At 31.7% G+C, this 14596-nt stretch overlaps 1 protein-coding gene across 1 annotated transcript; it reads right to left on the bottom strand.

Annotated features, from left to right (window-relative positions):
• Positions 1-177: 177 nt before the first annotated feature.
• Positions 178-3620, bottom strand: LOC143422550 (uncharacterized). The gene is made up of 2 exons (XM_076893295.1): positions 3232-3620; positions 178-2890 (listed from the first exon to the last, which is right to left on the bottom strand). The coding sequence occupies exons 1-2, from the start codon at positions 3460-3462 to the stop codon at positions 2204-2206; spliced, it is 918 nt and encodes a 305-aa protein (XP_076749410.1). The 5' UTR covers positions 3463-3620; the 3' UTR covers positions 178-2203.
• Between the last annotated feature and the right edge of the window lie 10976 nt (positions 3621-14596).

Here is a 14596-nt window from a genome sequence, read left to right as displayed (position 1 = left end):
AGGTCCTGTACTATGAATACAATTGTGTGATATTAACGTCAAACAATACATGCATTAATTGTATGATTTTTTTATACGAAAATATGATTAATGTAATTTTATGGAAGTATTTCTAAGAAATACTTTTATGTATACCAACAATCGTCCTGAAACTTACAATGAAATATTGTATTACATTTTTCTTTTTTTTTCTCTTTTGTAATTCAAAACTATATAAAAAAAGAGATCCCTAAAATATTATACAAATTTTACTATAACTTCAATGGACGAATTTTAGATTATTAGAGTACCTTTTTTATAACAAAATACATTGTTGGCGAAGTTAGAATTATATCGAATATCTCATCTGGATATTACCTTGTTATAATTACATGACATAGCAATATATTCTGAACAACATCTATACTTGACAAAATTATGTTTGTATTGAAATTACAACATTAAGATGAAACTATTTGTGACAATTACTATTTTTATATTTAATTCAATAATAAAAGCAATGACTTAATATAAAATTAATCTAAGGTTAAATTATAATCGTAGTATTATAGCGAAAAATATATATTTACTCTAAATTATTATAAGCCATCAATGGTTACGCACTTTAAAGCTTTAAATTTGCAAAATAAATTAAATCAAACTATTTAAAACAGTTATAAAAGAAAGGAGATATTAATTAACAGAGATATAGTAGTAACGTTCTATTTCGGTCAAATTTATGCAAATGAGAAACATGCAAATCAAATCACGGAATTGAAGCTCATCCATTTTTTTTCTTTATATCGAAAAAGTAATTTTGTGTAACAAATATATATCTTTAAAAAAGCATCATACTTATATACCGCATTTTTAAGAACAAAAACTTATTCTACCTCTAATATTGTCCATTACACCTATAGTAAGAACTTTCATATCATTTTTTGGTAATCATTATATAAAGTGGCTGTATTATTCTAATTATTTGTCAGTATAGACTTTGTAATTTACATGCAATGTTAACACAAATAATTTTATGTATATTAACACACACACATACACACGTAAGAAGCTTATTAATAAAAATTAAAGTCAAACTGCAGTGAGCTTCTCTTTGTATTTTAAACATAATTCTATGCAATGCATTAAATAATTACATAATCTTCAAGTTTTCAGTTACAAGTATTTATATTTATAAGAATATGAATAATCTTTTTTACATACATGTATAAAAATAGTTATTGCTTTATTACATTTGAATAACATACACATTTTTCGAACATTAAACAAACAAGGAAGTTCATAAATCCCATCTTCATAACAAACAGCAGAAATCTTACTAGATAAAATAATCATATAAATTGCACTGTTTATATGTTTTACAGTATCATAATTTTGTAAATGAACTTTCAATGTTCATTTCATTTTATCCTTTATGGCAATAATTATTATTTTATACAAATAAATTTATTCAAGAATGTAAATAGAATAGTAATATAAATCAAATACTTCTTTGGTGGTCCTAGATATTATTTTACAATTTGTAAGTTAACATAAAGATCATTTTGTTATAAATTTAAGAAACACATCCATATTGTATTAGTAGAAAAACATATTAATGTTGATTTTCCCACAATTAAGTTTTTGGCACATTTATTTTATTGTATATTGAAAAGTTTTCGTAAAAAATTAATATAAGTAGTAATAAATTTTTTATGCATCAAATTGAAAAACTAAAGTATATAATATCAAAAAATATTATAATATAAGTTTTAGCACCTAATCACACTATTTAATAATTATTTTACAGTTTTTATTTTACTTTTATCCATTTAAACCTTTTGTTCGCTTTATTTGTATAATTCAGAAGAAATTGTCATGAGTGTGATTGTAAATTTGTTATTATTTCCATATTGTCTTTCCCATGCACCTTTTAACTAAAATCACACATATCAATACGTTCAAATTTTATGTAAACTTTCATATAATATAATGCATATATAAAATAATAAATCTCATATTAAGGCAGTAGCATGATGAAGACATTACATGCAGCATATTGTGGAAAAAATTCATAATTGTTTATGCAAATGGTATATAGAATTATCGCAGCTATAATGGCAGAATAGTGCATTCAATTATAAATGTATATATATGTATATATATATTTATTGCATATATGAAAGTAGATTACGTTCCAATCTATCTGATGTTATATTTCTGAGCATTAATCATTGTACATCCCATCAATAAGAAAATCCATTCGGCGATAGTGTCTTTTATCCCAACAATCTCTACCTTGTTTGTAAACCATGAAAATAATAGCACCTAATACTGGTAGAGCTACGAGAGTAACAATGACTGGTAAAACATAATCGATTTTCTTTGGCATTCCTAAATGTGACCCTTTAATATGAGGTATAAATGCTTCTTTATCACTATTAGGCTCTACTTCTGTTGCAGTTGGTTTGGGTTTATGTTCTTGAACCGTTGATGCTGTTACAGAAGCATTTGGTGATATATTTTTCTGTATTGCAACTGTACTATGCTTTTCAGTAATGTTTGATTTTGAATTATTTAGGTTCATATTGACTTTCTCCTTATTGAAGATAGTACTTGGTATTGGTGACAATTCAACCACAGGCTTCGTGTCATTAGATGACATTATTTCAGTGGAAAAAACAGTTTCATTTTTTACATTTAACTTTTCAGTTGCTCCTTTTCTGGATACAATTTTAGAAGTATTCTTTCCTCTTTTTGCATATGTAATATTATCTTGTACAATGGCCGAACTGTTTTCTACAGTTAAAGGTAATTGAGTAACAAAGGTGGACTTGGTAGAAAGTGTTTGCTTAGTAGTAGAAATAATTGAAATTGGACCACCTTCTCCCGCAACTGAAGGAATATCATCTTTCTACAAAAGATTATAGACATTTATCTATTACATATTCAATTGTTGTAATTATGTATGACTTATTCAAAGAAAACAAATACCATTAAAAACAAATCAAATAAGATATTATAAAATATTTATTAACCTTTTTAAAAGTAGATTCTTTTTAATAAAACATGCAGTAATGTAATGTTATAAATATACATACTGAAAGAAGGTAACAAAAATTGACCACATTTAAAATGTGATAAGAATTCGTTTGGGAGATGTAGTTCAGTCAGAAAGGGTTATGTATTAAATTTAAAACCAAAACGTAATAACTCATACAAGCTTACTAATTGTCGAGTAAACTGGTTACGTACGTTTTGTGTCTTTGTAAAATTGACAAATTCAGGTGTAAGTTGAGTTACGGAAGGTGAAGTTACATGTTCAGTTTTAGAACTTCCGTGAATAGAACTTCCATTTGACATAGACGTTAAAGGTGTAATACCATCTGTCTTAAGATCATCGCTGCTTGACAAGGTTAGAAGAGATACGAGCCATATAAACAGAGTTAATCCATGCAAATTCTGCATCACGAGTAATGAACTCATTATTTTAATTACAGAAGTATGTTTAGTAACGCGATTGGATGTAGATGAATCCGGTTAAAACTTTTGTAAAAATATAGAAAAACTAAAAAAAGAGTGGCCTCAACCACTACGAAACTGCTCGCTCCATCGCAAACACGCACTAACTGTTGCGTAAATATACAGTCATAGGAAAATGCACATGAATAGACACGCATACATACCTATAAGTATATACACAACCTTACCAGCAATTAAGGAATACGTGATTTCACTTTTTCCCTTATTATCGGTTAAAGCTGCTCGATACTGTAATCAGGTTTTTAAAAATCTAATAACATACTTAAAGGAAATGAAGTAACTCAGGCATTTTATTGTATTTTATTATACATTTTACTAGTTTTATTGTAATTTCTTGTATACTTCAGCAGTTTTATTGTAATTTCTTGTATATTTCAGTAGTTTTATTGTAATTTCTCGTATATTTCAGTAATTTTATTGTAATTCCTTGTATACTTCTCGCTTTAGAGGTAAGAGAGAGAAAGATATATAAGAAAGCTATAAGAAAGAGTAAGACAGATGATAACGACCCTACTCTGGAACACCTGGCGCGATCTCTGTGAAAAGTGCTCAAACTGGTCGCACATAATTATCGACAGCAAAGTAAACTACTCAAAAACTACTAGTACCATCTCTAAGGAGAGTATTGAAACTAATTACCAACCAGTTTCAGCGCCCCTCCAAGAGATGGTGTTAGTAGTTCTTGAGTAGTTCACTTCGCTGTCGATACTTATGTGCGACCAGTTTGAGCACTTTTTACAGAGATAGCGCTACGGGTTCTAAAGTAGAGTTGGTATCGTCCGTCTCACTCTTTCTTATAGCTTCCTTATATATCTTTCTCTCTCTTACCTCTAAAGCGGGAAATATACAAAAAATTGCAATAAAACTACTGAAATATACAAAAAAATATAATAAAATTACGAAAACATACAATAAATTATAATAAACCTATTGAGGTACACAGGAAAATACAATAAAATTACTGTAATATACAATAAATTATAATAAAACTACTGAAATATACAAGAAATTACAATGAAACTATTGAAATATACAAGAAATTACAATAAAACTAGTAAAATGTACAATAAATTAAAAGAAAAGTAATGAAATACAGAATAAATTACAATAAAACTTAAGTTTTATACCTGACTGGGGTGACTGACTACTCATGTGACAAACTTTTACAGCTGATACTACACCTCAAAAAAAGCAAAAAAGTTCATATAAACCCAGGTCCCATTTGCGAAAATGTTCGTGAAAATTGAGACTGTTGTTTTTTTCAGAGAAACAGGAGGAGCTTCACTTATATTATTGATTGTATCTTCCGTTGGTCCTACAAGAAAAGAACAAAGAATATTGAAAAGAGCAATACTACCCTGAAACTCGAAAACAATTGAAGTAATAAAAGTTTAAACTTATCTCAGGAGGCAAAGTTTGTAAATTACAAAAACTTTGATTTCCTACTTAGGTAATTATTTTTAGACGCGGGGGGCAGCAAATTGCATAGAAACTTCCTTATTCACTAAGCTTCCCGACGATATAATCAGTTTTTTATTCCGCCTCACGGAAGCAAAGAAATTTTGTATGAAATGGTGGAAACTGCAGGTGATGGCTCACATACGGACACTGCGGAGTTGCAGCACCCTCTATTTCCATTTGATATTATGGATGCAATTTAATCTAACGTGTCTTCTTTTCTCGAATTCTTCACTTCTACTAAATCAGCATACAAGGCATCTATGCATTTTCTATTTAAAAAAAAGGCGCTGTTCAAAATCAATTTCTACTTGATATTACCGATAACACTTAATATAATTAGTCTTCTTTTCTTTAATACTTTTTTATACTTGTATAATATATAATCAGTTTATGAAAACGATGCAAAAAGGTTTGTACAGTACTATGCAACACCCTCACTAATTTTAATCGCGAGCTGCCATTGATTCGGCGGCTGACGACCAACCATTTTGAAATATGATCCACCTTCTCGAGTCCGCTAGCAATACCAATGAGATTTCGTGTGACCCAAACGATGAGTTACTGGTTCAATGTATCTGTTATAATGTCTGCTAAAGATTGTGACAACCGAAAGATCCTCATCAGTTATATATACCCGATTATATGGCGGATTGAATTCTGTATATTATGGATTCCGGTCGTTTGAAATTAATAAATAGAGTCAGTCCTCGGTACCTGCTACACTGAGACCACATAAATATAGTATACGATAGATACTCGCTTCATTTAATACGCATAATGAAAATATTTTGTTTCGAATTTGTATTCTTTATCCTATAATCTAACTTGAATGTATGCATAGGTACCCCTATCTACTAGTGTAATTAATTTTGCGGCCGCCAGGTGGCTAGAACAATTAAACTTTCTCGCAAGTGGTAGTTGACACCACAGTGCTTATAAGGGAAACATTCGCATAAAAAATTAGGCGACCCTCCTCTCAGAAGCGAGGGACTACCGCCTCTTTTTGGATGCGTCTAGGATAGGTTGATTTCGAAATCCCTTGAATAGACGATTTTAACCCAATCATAATCCTGTCCCTAGCTGTGATCCCCAGCCTATGCTTGCGACCCAACCCTTGCGATGCTCTGCTCCCAGCGCGCCTAACTCTGAACCCCTCCAGGCCTGGAAACCCGTTCGCTTTTCCCCAATGCCCCAATATTCTTCTAGAAACCTCAAGGAAGAACCTTCAATACTACAAGGAAGATTGCAGCGAGGGATACACCGGATCAAAAAAGTGTAGTGAAGTGAAGTGAAGAGAAGAAAAGTGAAGAGAGAATGTATGAATGGGTAATGAATGAATAAATTATTGTAAAGAAATATGTAATAATAAAATATTGTAAAGAAATATAGAAAAATAAAATATTGTAAAGAAATATGGAACAATAAAATGTTGTAAAGAAATATGAAACAATAAAATATAAAAATATATATATATATAACAGTAATAACGTTGTAAAAATATATGTAACAATAAAATGTTTCAATAAAATCTGTAATTGACATAGAAAAGTTTAATTGTCAGAGACGATTCTCATTAAGAATAGATATAAAAATCATTATTGTAATTAATAACGTATACATTAAACACTATGATAGTTTTATGAATTAAACAAATTACTAAAATAGATGGTATTGCATTTGTTATACTATTACTATGATTGAGAATAAAGATTGTAAATAATAGTACGAAAACAAAACATTTCAATTCACATTTGTTTGAAATTAATTGGAAATTTATTATCATAAACTGTCACAATGTGTTTTGGTAGCTATATTTTCACTTTTTCAACGTTTCAGCTATGCAAACAATTCCTTTTCATTATGAGAAAATATGTTTCGACAATATGAACTAAAATATTATAAAGAAAGTAAAAATGATTTACAATGAAATGGTAATAATTTATACTATCATCTATCGCTAATACTTATATAAATCGATAACCTATCATCTACTATAATGGAACCTGAAGAAACTCTAGTTTATTTGAATTTAAATAAATCTATCCTATGGCAGCGATTTGCTCATATTATTTCTTATATAATTTGTAATTTTATCATGACACTATGATGCAATTAATAATTATATATTAAATAATATGTTGCCCAGGTCTCACCACGTGGAGGTTGCTGCGAATCGAGACCCACCCTAACCACGTCCCATCCACCCTCCTTTTATACAAAATATTATTAAATACAACCTCCTTTCAATATACATTTGCAACAAGTTCGATGTTTGATCCCTATGCAAACGCACAATGAAAGGAGTTTCATAAAGAATTTTCGCGAGAAAGAATTGTTGCAAATGAAAGGAAACACAAATATCCAGCCTAGCCAATAATTGATTTTAATTTCAAACCAATCAACCTAACTAGAATATATATATCAACTTAAAAGAAGTAATTCCTGCCTATCAATAGGTCTGAAAATGTTTCACCCTACGTATGCAAAAATCGAAGAGAACACAGTACATGAAGTACTTTGTATTCGTGAACTCGAAGTGTTTGCAAAAGCAAACAACAGAAAAGAAGCTTTGGAGCAACAAAGGAAGAACATAACAGAAGATTTTGCGCAGATAAACAGAGGCGATCTAATTTACAAAATGCGAGATAACATATGAGTGATGACAAAAGACGACAGAATTAAAAGCACTGGAAAGACTGGAAGACTTAAAATAAAACTGGAAACATTGCAATACCTAGAACAGAGATGTACAACATGTAAAACCATAACACAGATATTAATAGATTACACGAGAAATATATGTAGAAAAATAAATATAATTAAAAGTACATATAACAATAATAAAATTATAAGCAAGACAGGAAGCGCTGCAATATCTAAAACAGAAATGTACAACAGGCAAAATATACACATATACACACACATGCGCATATAAAAAAATGGCATAGAAAAATATAAGCATAATTGAAAATATACATAACATTTATATAATAAACATAATGTTGATCACTCAAATATTATCTTATAATACTTATACCCCTCTTTCGTATATTCTTCTCGTTGTTCATCTTCTTTGATTCATTATGTGTATGACCATATCTTCATCTTCATAGCATCATTTAATGTACGTACATCCTGGTGTTGTATTACTTTCATCAAATGGACGTCTCAGTAAAACTATAAGCTGCAACAGACTTATACATTGGATTAGTAACAACTTACAAAAATGTGAGGAACAAAGAGTATAGATAAATTAGACGAGGAAAAACATTATTTTATCTAAATAGCTTTATGAAAATGATGTATGTAACATGTAATAAGAACAATGTGTTTGGTTATGATGTACATTGATGTACCAAAAGTAAAAATTTATATTTCGTTCTATCTTGTTTCTTGTTACTTTTCGTTACATTAATTAAATTTTGAAAGCTTATGCATTCTGATGCACAAAACACACAATGGAATATTTAAACATCAATCATAAATTAACAATAAATGGAAAGTTATAAAAACCAGAAAATATCTATTCGTAGAAAATAATTATATCGTTTCGCAATATTTCATGACAAACACTCGATCAGGAAAGATATGGAATGGAGAAGATGAAAGCATACTGTCTCTCATTATTATTGCTATTAATTATCGTGAATGAAGTATTCTTTCTTTTCGTATCATGAATCTTTATTTATTAAACGCGAAGCAAAGAATACTTCAAAATCAATCGCGGTAAATGTGTTTCAACACATGTACTTGCAATAATAATATATTGAAACAGTGATTAGTAAAATTAATCGCGATAGCAGCTATATTCGCAATACTAATTCATTAAATATCAAATAGAGAATATCTGAAAAATCTAATCACGGGGTGCGTCAGAAAAGGCAATGCGCGAGCAGCCACCTCAGGGCGCTTTTCTTAATTCGCAACGCTAATTTATACACCCATGTAATTTAAGTACGCAACACTAACAAAACAGATTTTTAAACAGTAATCTGCATAAGTGCAATGTCACCACGGTGCAATGTAGCCCGTTGGCTACTGTGGCGACTCTTTATGCAAGATCACACATCTACAGCGCAAATGGAAGATTTTATAAATACGATATCGCACCCTGGTGCGACGTAGCTCCTTTGGCTACGATGGTGATGATGTTTCCACAGAATAAGTGGAATATTTGGGCAATTCGTTAGCCGCAACACTATCGTGAAAAACGCGTCATTCATTATCGCAACTCTAAATGGACTCGAAGATTAATAATTGAAAATTATTACTTCTATAGAAAAGAAGAAGTTGAAATTACTCGCGATATATGTAAATCGTAACACTACAAAACTAATTAAAAAGCTATTAGCACATATTAAAATAGCAAATACAACTTAACATTATTCGCGAAACAAATATTAGCAAATAATAAGTATATGTTAAGCAAGCAATCGCGATCTCATGATTCGCAACACTAAAAGAGCAACACGATTATCGTTTCTACGCAACTCTAATTCAAAGCCCGATATATTAATTAATACGCAACTCTAGTAAAACTCGCGATCTGGATTAGTACGTAACTCTAATAAAAATCGCGATCTGGATGAATACGCAACTCTAATAAAAATCGCGACTTGTAGTTAATCGCAACTCTAATAAAAATCGCGATTTGGATTTATTCGCAACTCTAAATGGAACCGTAGTTAATTATACGCAATGCTACAATTAAATACGCGATTTGCCCAGCATTTGATGAACCAGCATCCTGCTGGCTAAAATATACCAATACTACACAAATACGAGCATAGTGACAAAGTAGTAACAAGCAATGACTTTGCATCGAGAGGGTTGCCTGCCTCTGAATGCATAGTCATTAATAGTTGCCCTCTTCTCCGGGCCTCTTCGGCATATAGCCTCTTCTTTCTTCGGGCATGAAGCCCAGGACCCTGAAACTTATATCTAAGCTCGAGATTCCCTAATTACAAACCCACAAATGATTCAAAAAATAAATCAAAACATGAAACGAGACACTTCTAAACACACGTAAGACGAACAACGATTTAAGAAATCGTTCTCCGTGCAAACGTGCAAAATCTCGAGCAGAAAACGTTCGTTTCGTGCAAATCGCGACCGCGACCGCGGGTCGATTCGAAAAATCGATCGAGTAAAGCCAGTGGCGAACGGCATCTCCCGTTCGCGCCAGCTAAACCGTCGATTGTTCAAATCTGATTCCCTGAAACAGGTTGAACCACGCGAAAAACGCGCCTGCCCGATCGGTGACTGTGGTCAACCTGCCCGGCCCTACCTACTTATTATTAACAGACAAACATACCAGAAGTAAACTACCTACCTACCTAGCGCTATATTTAAAAGTGGCAAAAGATTCACACCAACACATTCGTTCAACCCCCGGAAATTTCTCATTCAAACACCCGGGCGCAAAAATCCTACACTAGAGAGAACGTCCCGGGACGCCTCCGACACCCGAGCTTGGCATACAACCTCGCACACTCTAAAGGTACGTACCAATGCTGTAATCGACTGACGAATTCTAGCGACCATTGAGTACAACGCTAGAAAAGCGTTTTTATCTACGTTTGAATGTTTAATATGAAATTTGAAACATTGAACAAATCTGTATTTTTCGTAAAGCATAGGAGTTGTATTAGTGATACGAATGTTAATGCAATTGGTACCGTTGTTATGATTTCGAATAAATTTGGTACCATTTATAGGTAATATTAAATTGTTTCTGTGGAAACGACGCACTTCCACGACCTAATCACACATACACACAACGTGGAAGGTACATCGTGCACGATACGCTAGCACGTCAGTCGCGAAAAAAACACACATCATTAGTTATTATACAATCATCGTGCCCATCGCCTTTTCCCCACCCAAGTAGCACCTGGGCACGTGAGTGGAGTCCTGGCAATGAACACGGAAGGGATTAAACCTGAAAATCCTAATCTAAATATAATTATTAGTGATCTCTACTATCCTTTGAATTGAAAAGTTAATCATTGATAGTTATTACGTTGCATAGAGCTGTAAAGAATTCTACTTTAAATCCTAACGCTACAGCCACCAGTGTGGTTGACGCATTTTCGCGCCCACGAAAATGATTAACCTGACCAGAATGTCATCGAGTAACATTCCAGACACGACCTCCCATGAGGCAGGAATTGAGATACGCTCAATTAGCGCACCACGAACCCCTAAGCGAGATCCGCAGCTACCAATACCCTTGGTGAGGGTGGCGGGCTCCCCCGTCTGCCCTTCGGAATAGCCGAGGGCCTTACGGACGGGGCAGGGCGCCCATACTGGGACGCTATAGCGACAACTAACAAGTTAACCAGACACGAAGCTAAAAATGCTCTATGCAGTGAAATAACTACCAATTATTAAATAATGCTCGATAAATGAGAGAGAAGATTAACAATTCATTTTAATATTACAATGTATAGAACAGAGTAAAAGGCGCGACGCGACGCGAACAAAGTGAAGGATTCTTCACCCTAAAAAATGATCGACATCCTCTAAGATGTAACCCGTCCTTCGAAACGGACCCTCCCGCCGTGTGATCTTAAAAAATGAGCAAAGCAAACCCATAAAAGGTTACTACTACAGCCACCAGTACCAGTTGACGTATTTTCACGTCCGCGAAATGTTTAACGTGACCAGATGTCTACGGTGACACCCAGGCACGACCTCTCCTTGAGGCAGGGATTGGGATACGCCCAATCAGCCGGCAGTGAACCCAGTGCAGTAATCTTAGTACGCAGTCCACCACTACCGATGCCCTCGGTGGGGGTGACGGACTACCCCGTCTGCCTTTTGGAATAACCAAGGGCCTTACGCAACGGGATAGAGGCCAATACTGGGACGCTATAGTGGGAACACCACGCTACTCGACAGTGAACTCAAGTTCATTTATTTATTGACAAGAATAATTAAATTTAAATTCTAAGTTATATTTCAAATTCAAGTTGAATTTTAAATTAAAAGTAAATTTAAAGTTAAAGTTAAACTTTAAATTACAATTAAATTTAAAATCAAAGTCAAATTCGAAATTAAAATTAAATTTAAAATCAATTATTTTATATTCCGTACATTATAGTGATAAAAGGAACTGGTATGCTTCTCTCTCATTGTCTCGAACAATATTCAATTTAATTATAGAATGATATCGAATTTTATAAGAAATATACTATTTTCGAGCGATCTCGTCATCAAAGCACTCATTCTAATATATGGAAATAGTATTCAAGTTTGATGCTTTGATTTGAAAATCTACTCGGCACAAAATGTCCTCTTGCACATGAATATAACATAGTTTCGATAATCAGACTTGAATTATAACGAAAGCTACACTATACATTTATAATCTATTCAATATATATATGATATTAATCATATATATGATTTATTTTATACATTCAATTTGCAACATCCACACCAACATCATTACACAATAATTATAATTATTACAGAAACGAAGTCGAAGGGTATCCGACTTCACCACTATACACTGCTACAACAAAGCAGTTTTAATCTATACTACTTATTTGTTCATCAAAGTACACTATCATTGTATATATATACATGTATATAATTATAATATATTCATAGGAATATTTTGCTTTCATACATATTGGTGTTCTATGCGCTACTTCTTTTTAAACTTTCTAAATATACTTATTATGTGTGGATGAATCGTAACTATTATAATATTCGAACTTAGTTATTTAATTATATTTTTCCTATTATATTATGACATTTAAGAACGCGAAGTGCAAGAAGACCTAGCCTGATCTAATAAATAACACACAGAAAATAAATGTTACTACTCGTTGATATAACTTTATATCCACGGTCACTATGCTCGTCAAGAAAATTCTACGTAATTACAACCAGTCACCCGTGCCGATTTGGACCTTTCGTCCTACGACATGATTGAGTGACCAGAAGAACTTAAAGGCATGCGACTCACCGACCGTAGATCGATGATGCTACTAATGTCTGGAGGAAATCATTGGAGATGCTGCTGATGTCTGGAGGAAGTCATTGGGGATGCTGTTGATATCTGGAGGAACTGCTACTGCTGCTGCCTCAAGGAAGTCGTTGAAGATATGATAATTTCTGAAGAAAATCAAATTATAAATTAAAATTCATGTTATAACACAATGAATTAGTTAAGAGTAAATGTTAAGAAATACTGCTTACCTCTAGGAAGACATCATGAACGTTGTCGTCAGGGTAGAAATGGTAGGATGAATCCATCGTAGAAATAGCTGAAAATCTTAAACAGAAACCATATTATTAAAATTTGGCCTTTTGAAGTTCTTGTTAATATTTTCAATTATTAATTTATTTCTTTGTGATTAATTTTGTAATTGCTTACAACAAATTAACCACAATTATGTTAATTTAATGAATAAAAAGATTAAAAGTTTAATAAATTTGGAATTATAAATAAAGTACGAAAGATACTTACATTTTTGGCTTTTGAAGCACAGTTAGATCCTTTAGGTAGACAGCATTGAAGCTAATACCGGGGCAACAGATATTAAAAAAAAATTAAGAAAAAAAAAATATATAAACAAAAGACTACTATACTATTGCCATTTATACGAAGCAAACACTGACTCTACTATTTCGCGTATGAATATTATAAAAAAAAAATGTAATTAAAATTAGAGCAACTGTGCTCTAAAAAATACTAAAACTATTTATCGTAAAAAACACTGACTCTACCAACCGCATTGCGCGCGGTCACCAAAATTTTCTGGAAGAAAACATTGTTAGTAGGAGAACAAGGGGTGTAAATAAAAACAACATACATTTTACTTCGTATTATTCTTCATCTTTTCCTGATCGAGTGTTTACTTTCATTCTAAATTATTGAAGTACGCAAAAATATGTATATATAAATAAAATAGATTATAGAGTTTGAATATATTATAAAATATATCCAAATATTATAAACTATATATGAACACATTAAGAAATCATGATTGATCTATGAAAATTCTATTACGATTATCTGTTATCAGAATTTAAAGCTGTATTATATGTTATAAATATTTAAAATTGCTTGCGAGAATGATTATTAAACAAATAACTCATTACTTGTTACATACATCATCTTTTGCCATCAATTACATATCAAATAGTTAATAAAAAGGTAACATAAATTTAAACTATACATTAAACATTCTTACAGTCTCTGTGTGACACCTCTTTCAATAATAATTATAATATTACCAAATTTCCATGAATGGTACCATTGGCCTTTGTTATATTAATGATTATGATGTTCATTACCCCTTATCCATTGTTTGGGAAGATATAACCGATTAAAAATCTGTAACAGAGTGAAACAAAACAATTAAGATAAATATACAAAGTTATATATTAAGATTTTATAATAAACGAGTTCATAAATCATATTTTTAAAATTCGAACGAAGTCTACAGACAACTATGAACAATGAAACGTATAATGAAAAGCGGAAAAGAAATTCAAGGATATATTCATATTTATAATGATAATGCTCAATCAATAGTTAATCAAGTATGTAATAATTAAACAAAGTTAATAATAGAATAGTAGTTGAGAATACTATGTA

Source organism: Xylocopa sonorina, chromosome 3 (assembly GCF_050948175.1).
Source record: "Xylocopa sonorina isolate GNS202 chromosome 3, iyXylSono1_principal, whole genome shotgun sequence".
In the NCBI taxonomy this organism is placed as follows: domain Eukaryota; kingdom Metazoa; phylum Arthropoda; class Insecta; order Hymenoptera; family Apidae; genus Xylocopa; species Xylocopa sonorina.
This window is presented reverse-complemented; position numbering and strand designations above follow the sequence as displayed.

What these genes read in the sequence shown, in the direction of transcription:
- LOC143422550 (XM_076893295.1), bottom strand. Translation starts at nt 3,462, where the DNA reads ATGAGTTCATTACTCGTGATGCAGAATTTGCATGGATTAACTCTGTTT. An exon ending in ATTTTACAAAGACACAAAAC is followed by an intron (nt 2,891 to 3,231) that starts GTACGTAACCAG and finishes AATCTTTTGTAG; the next exon opens with AAAGATGATATTCCTTCAGT.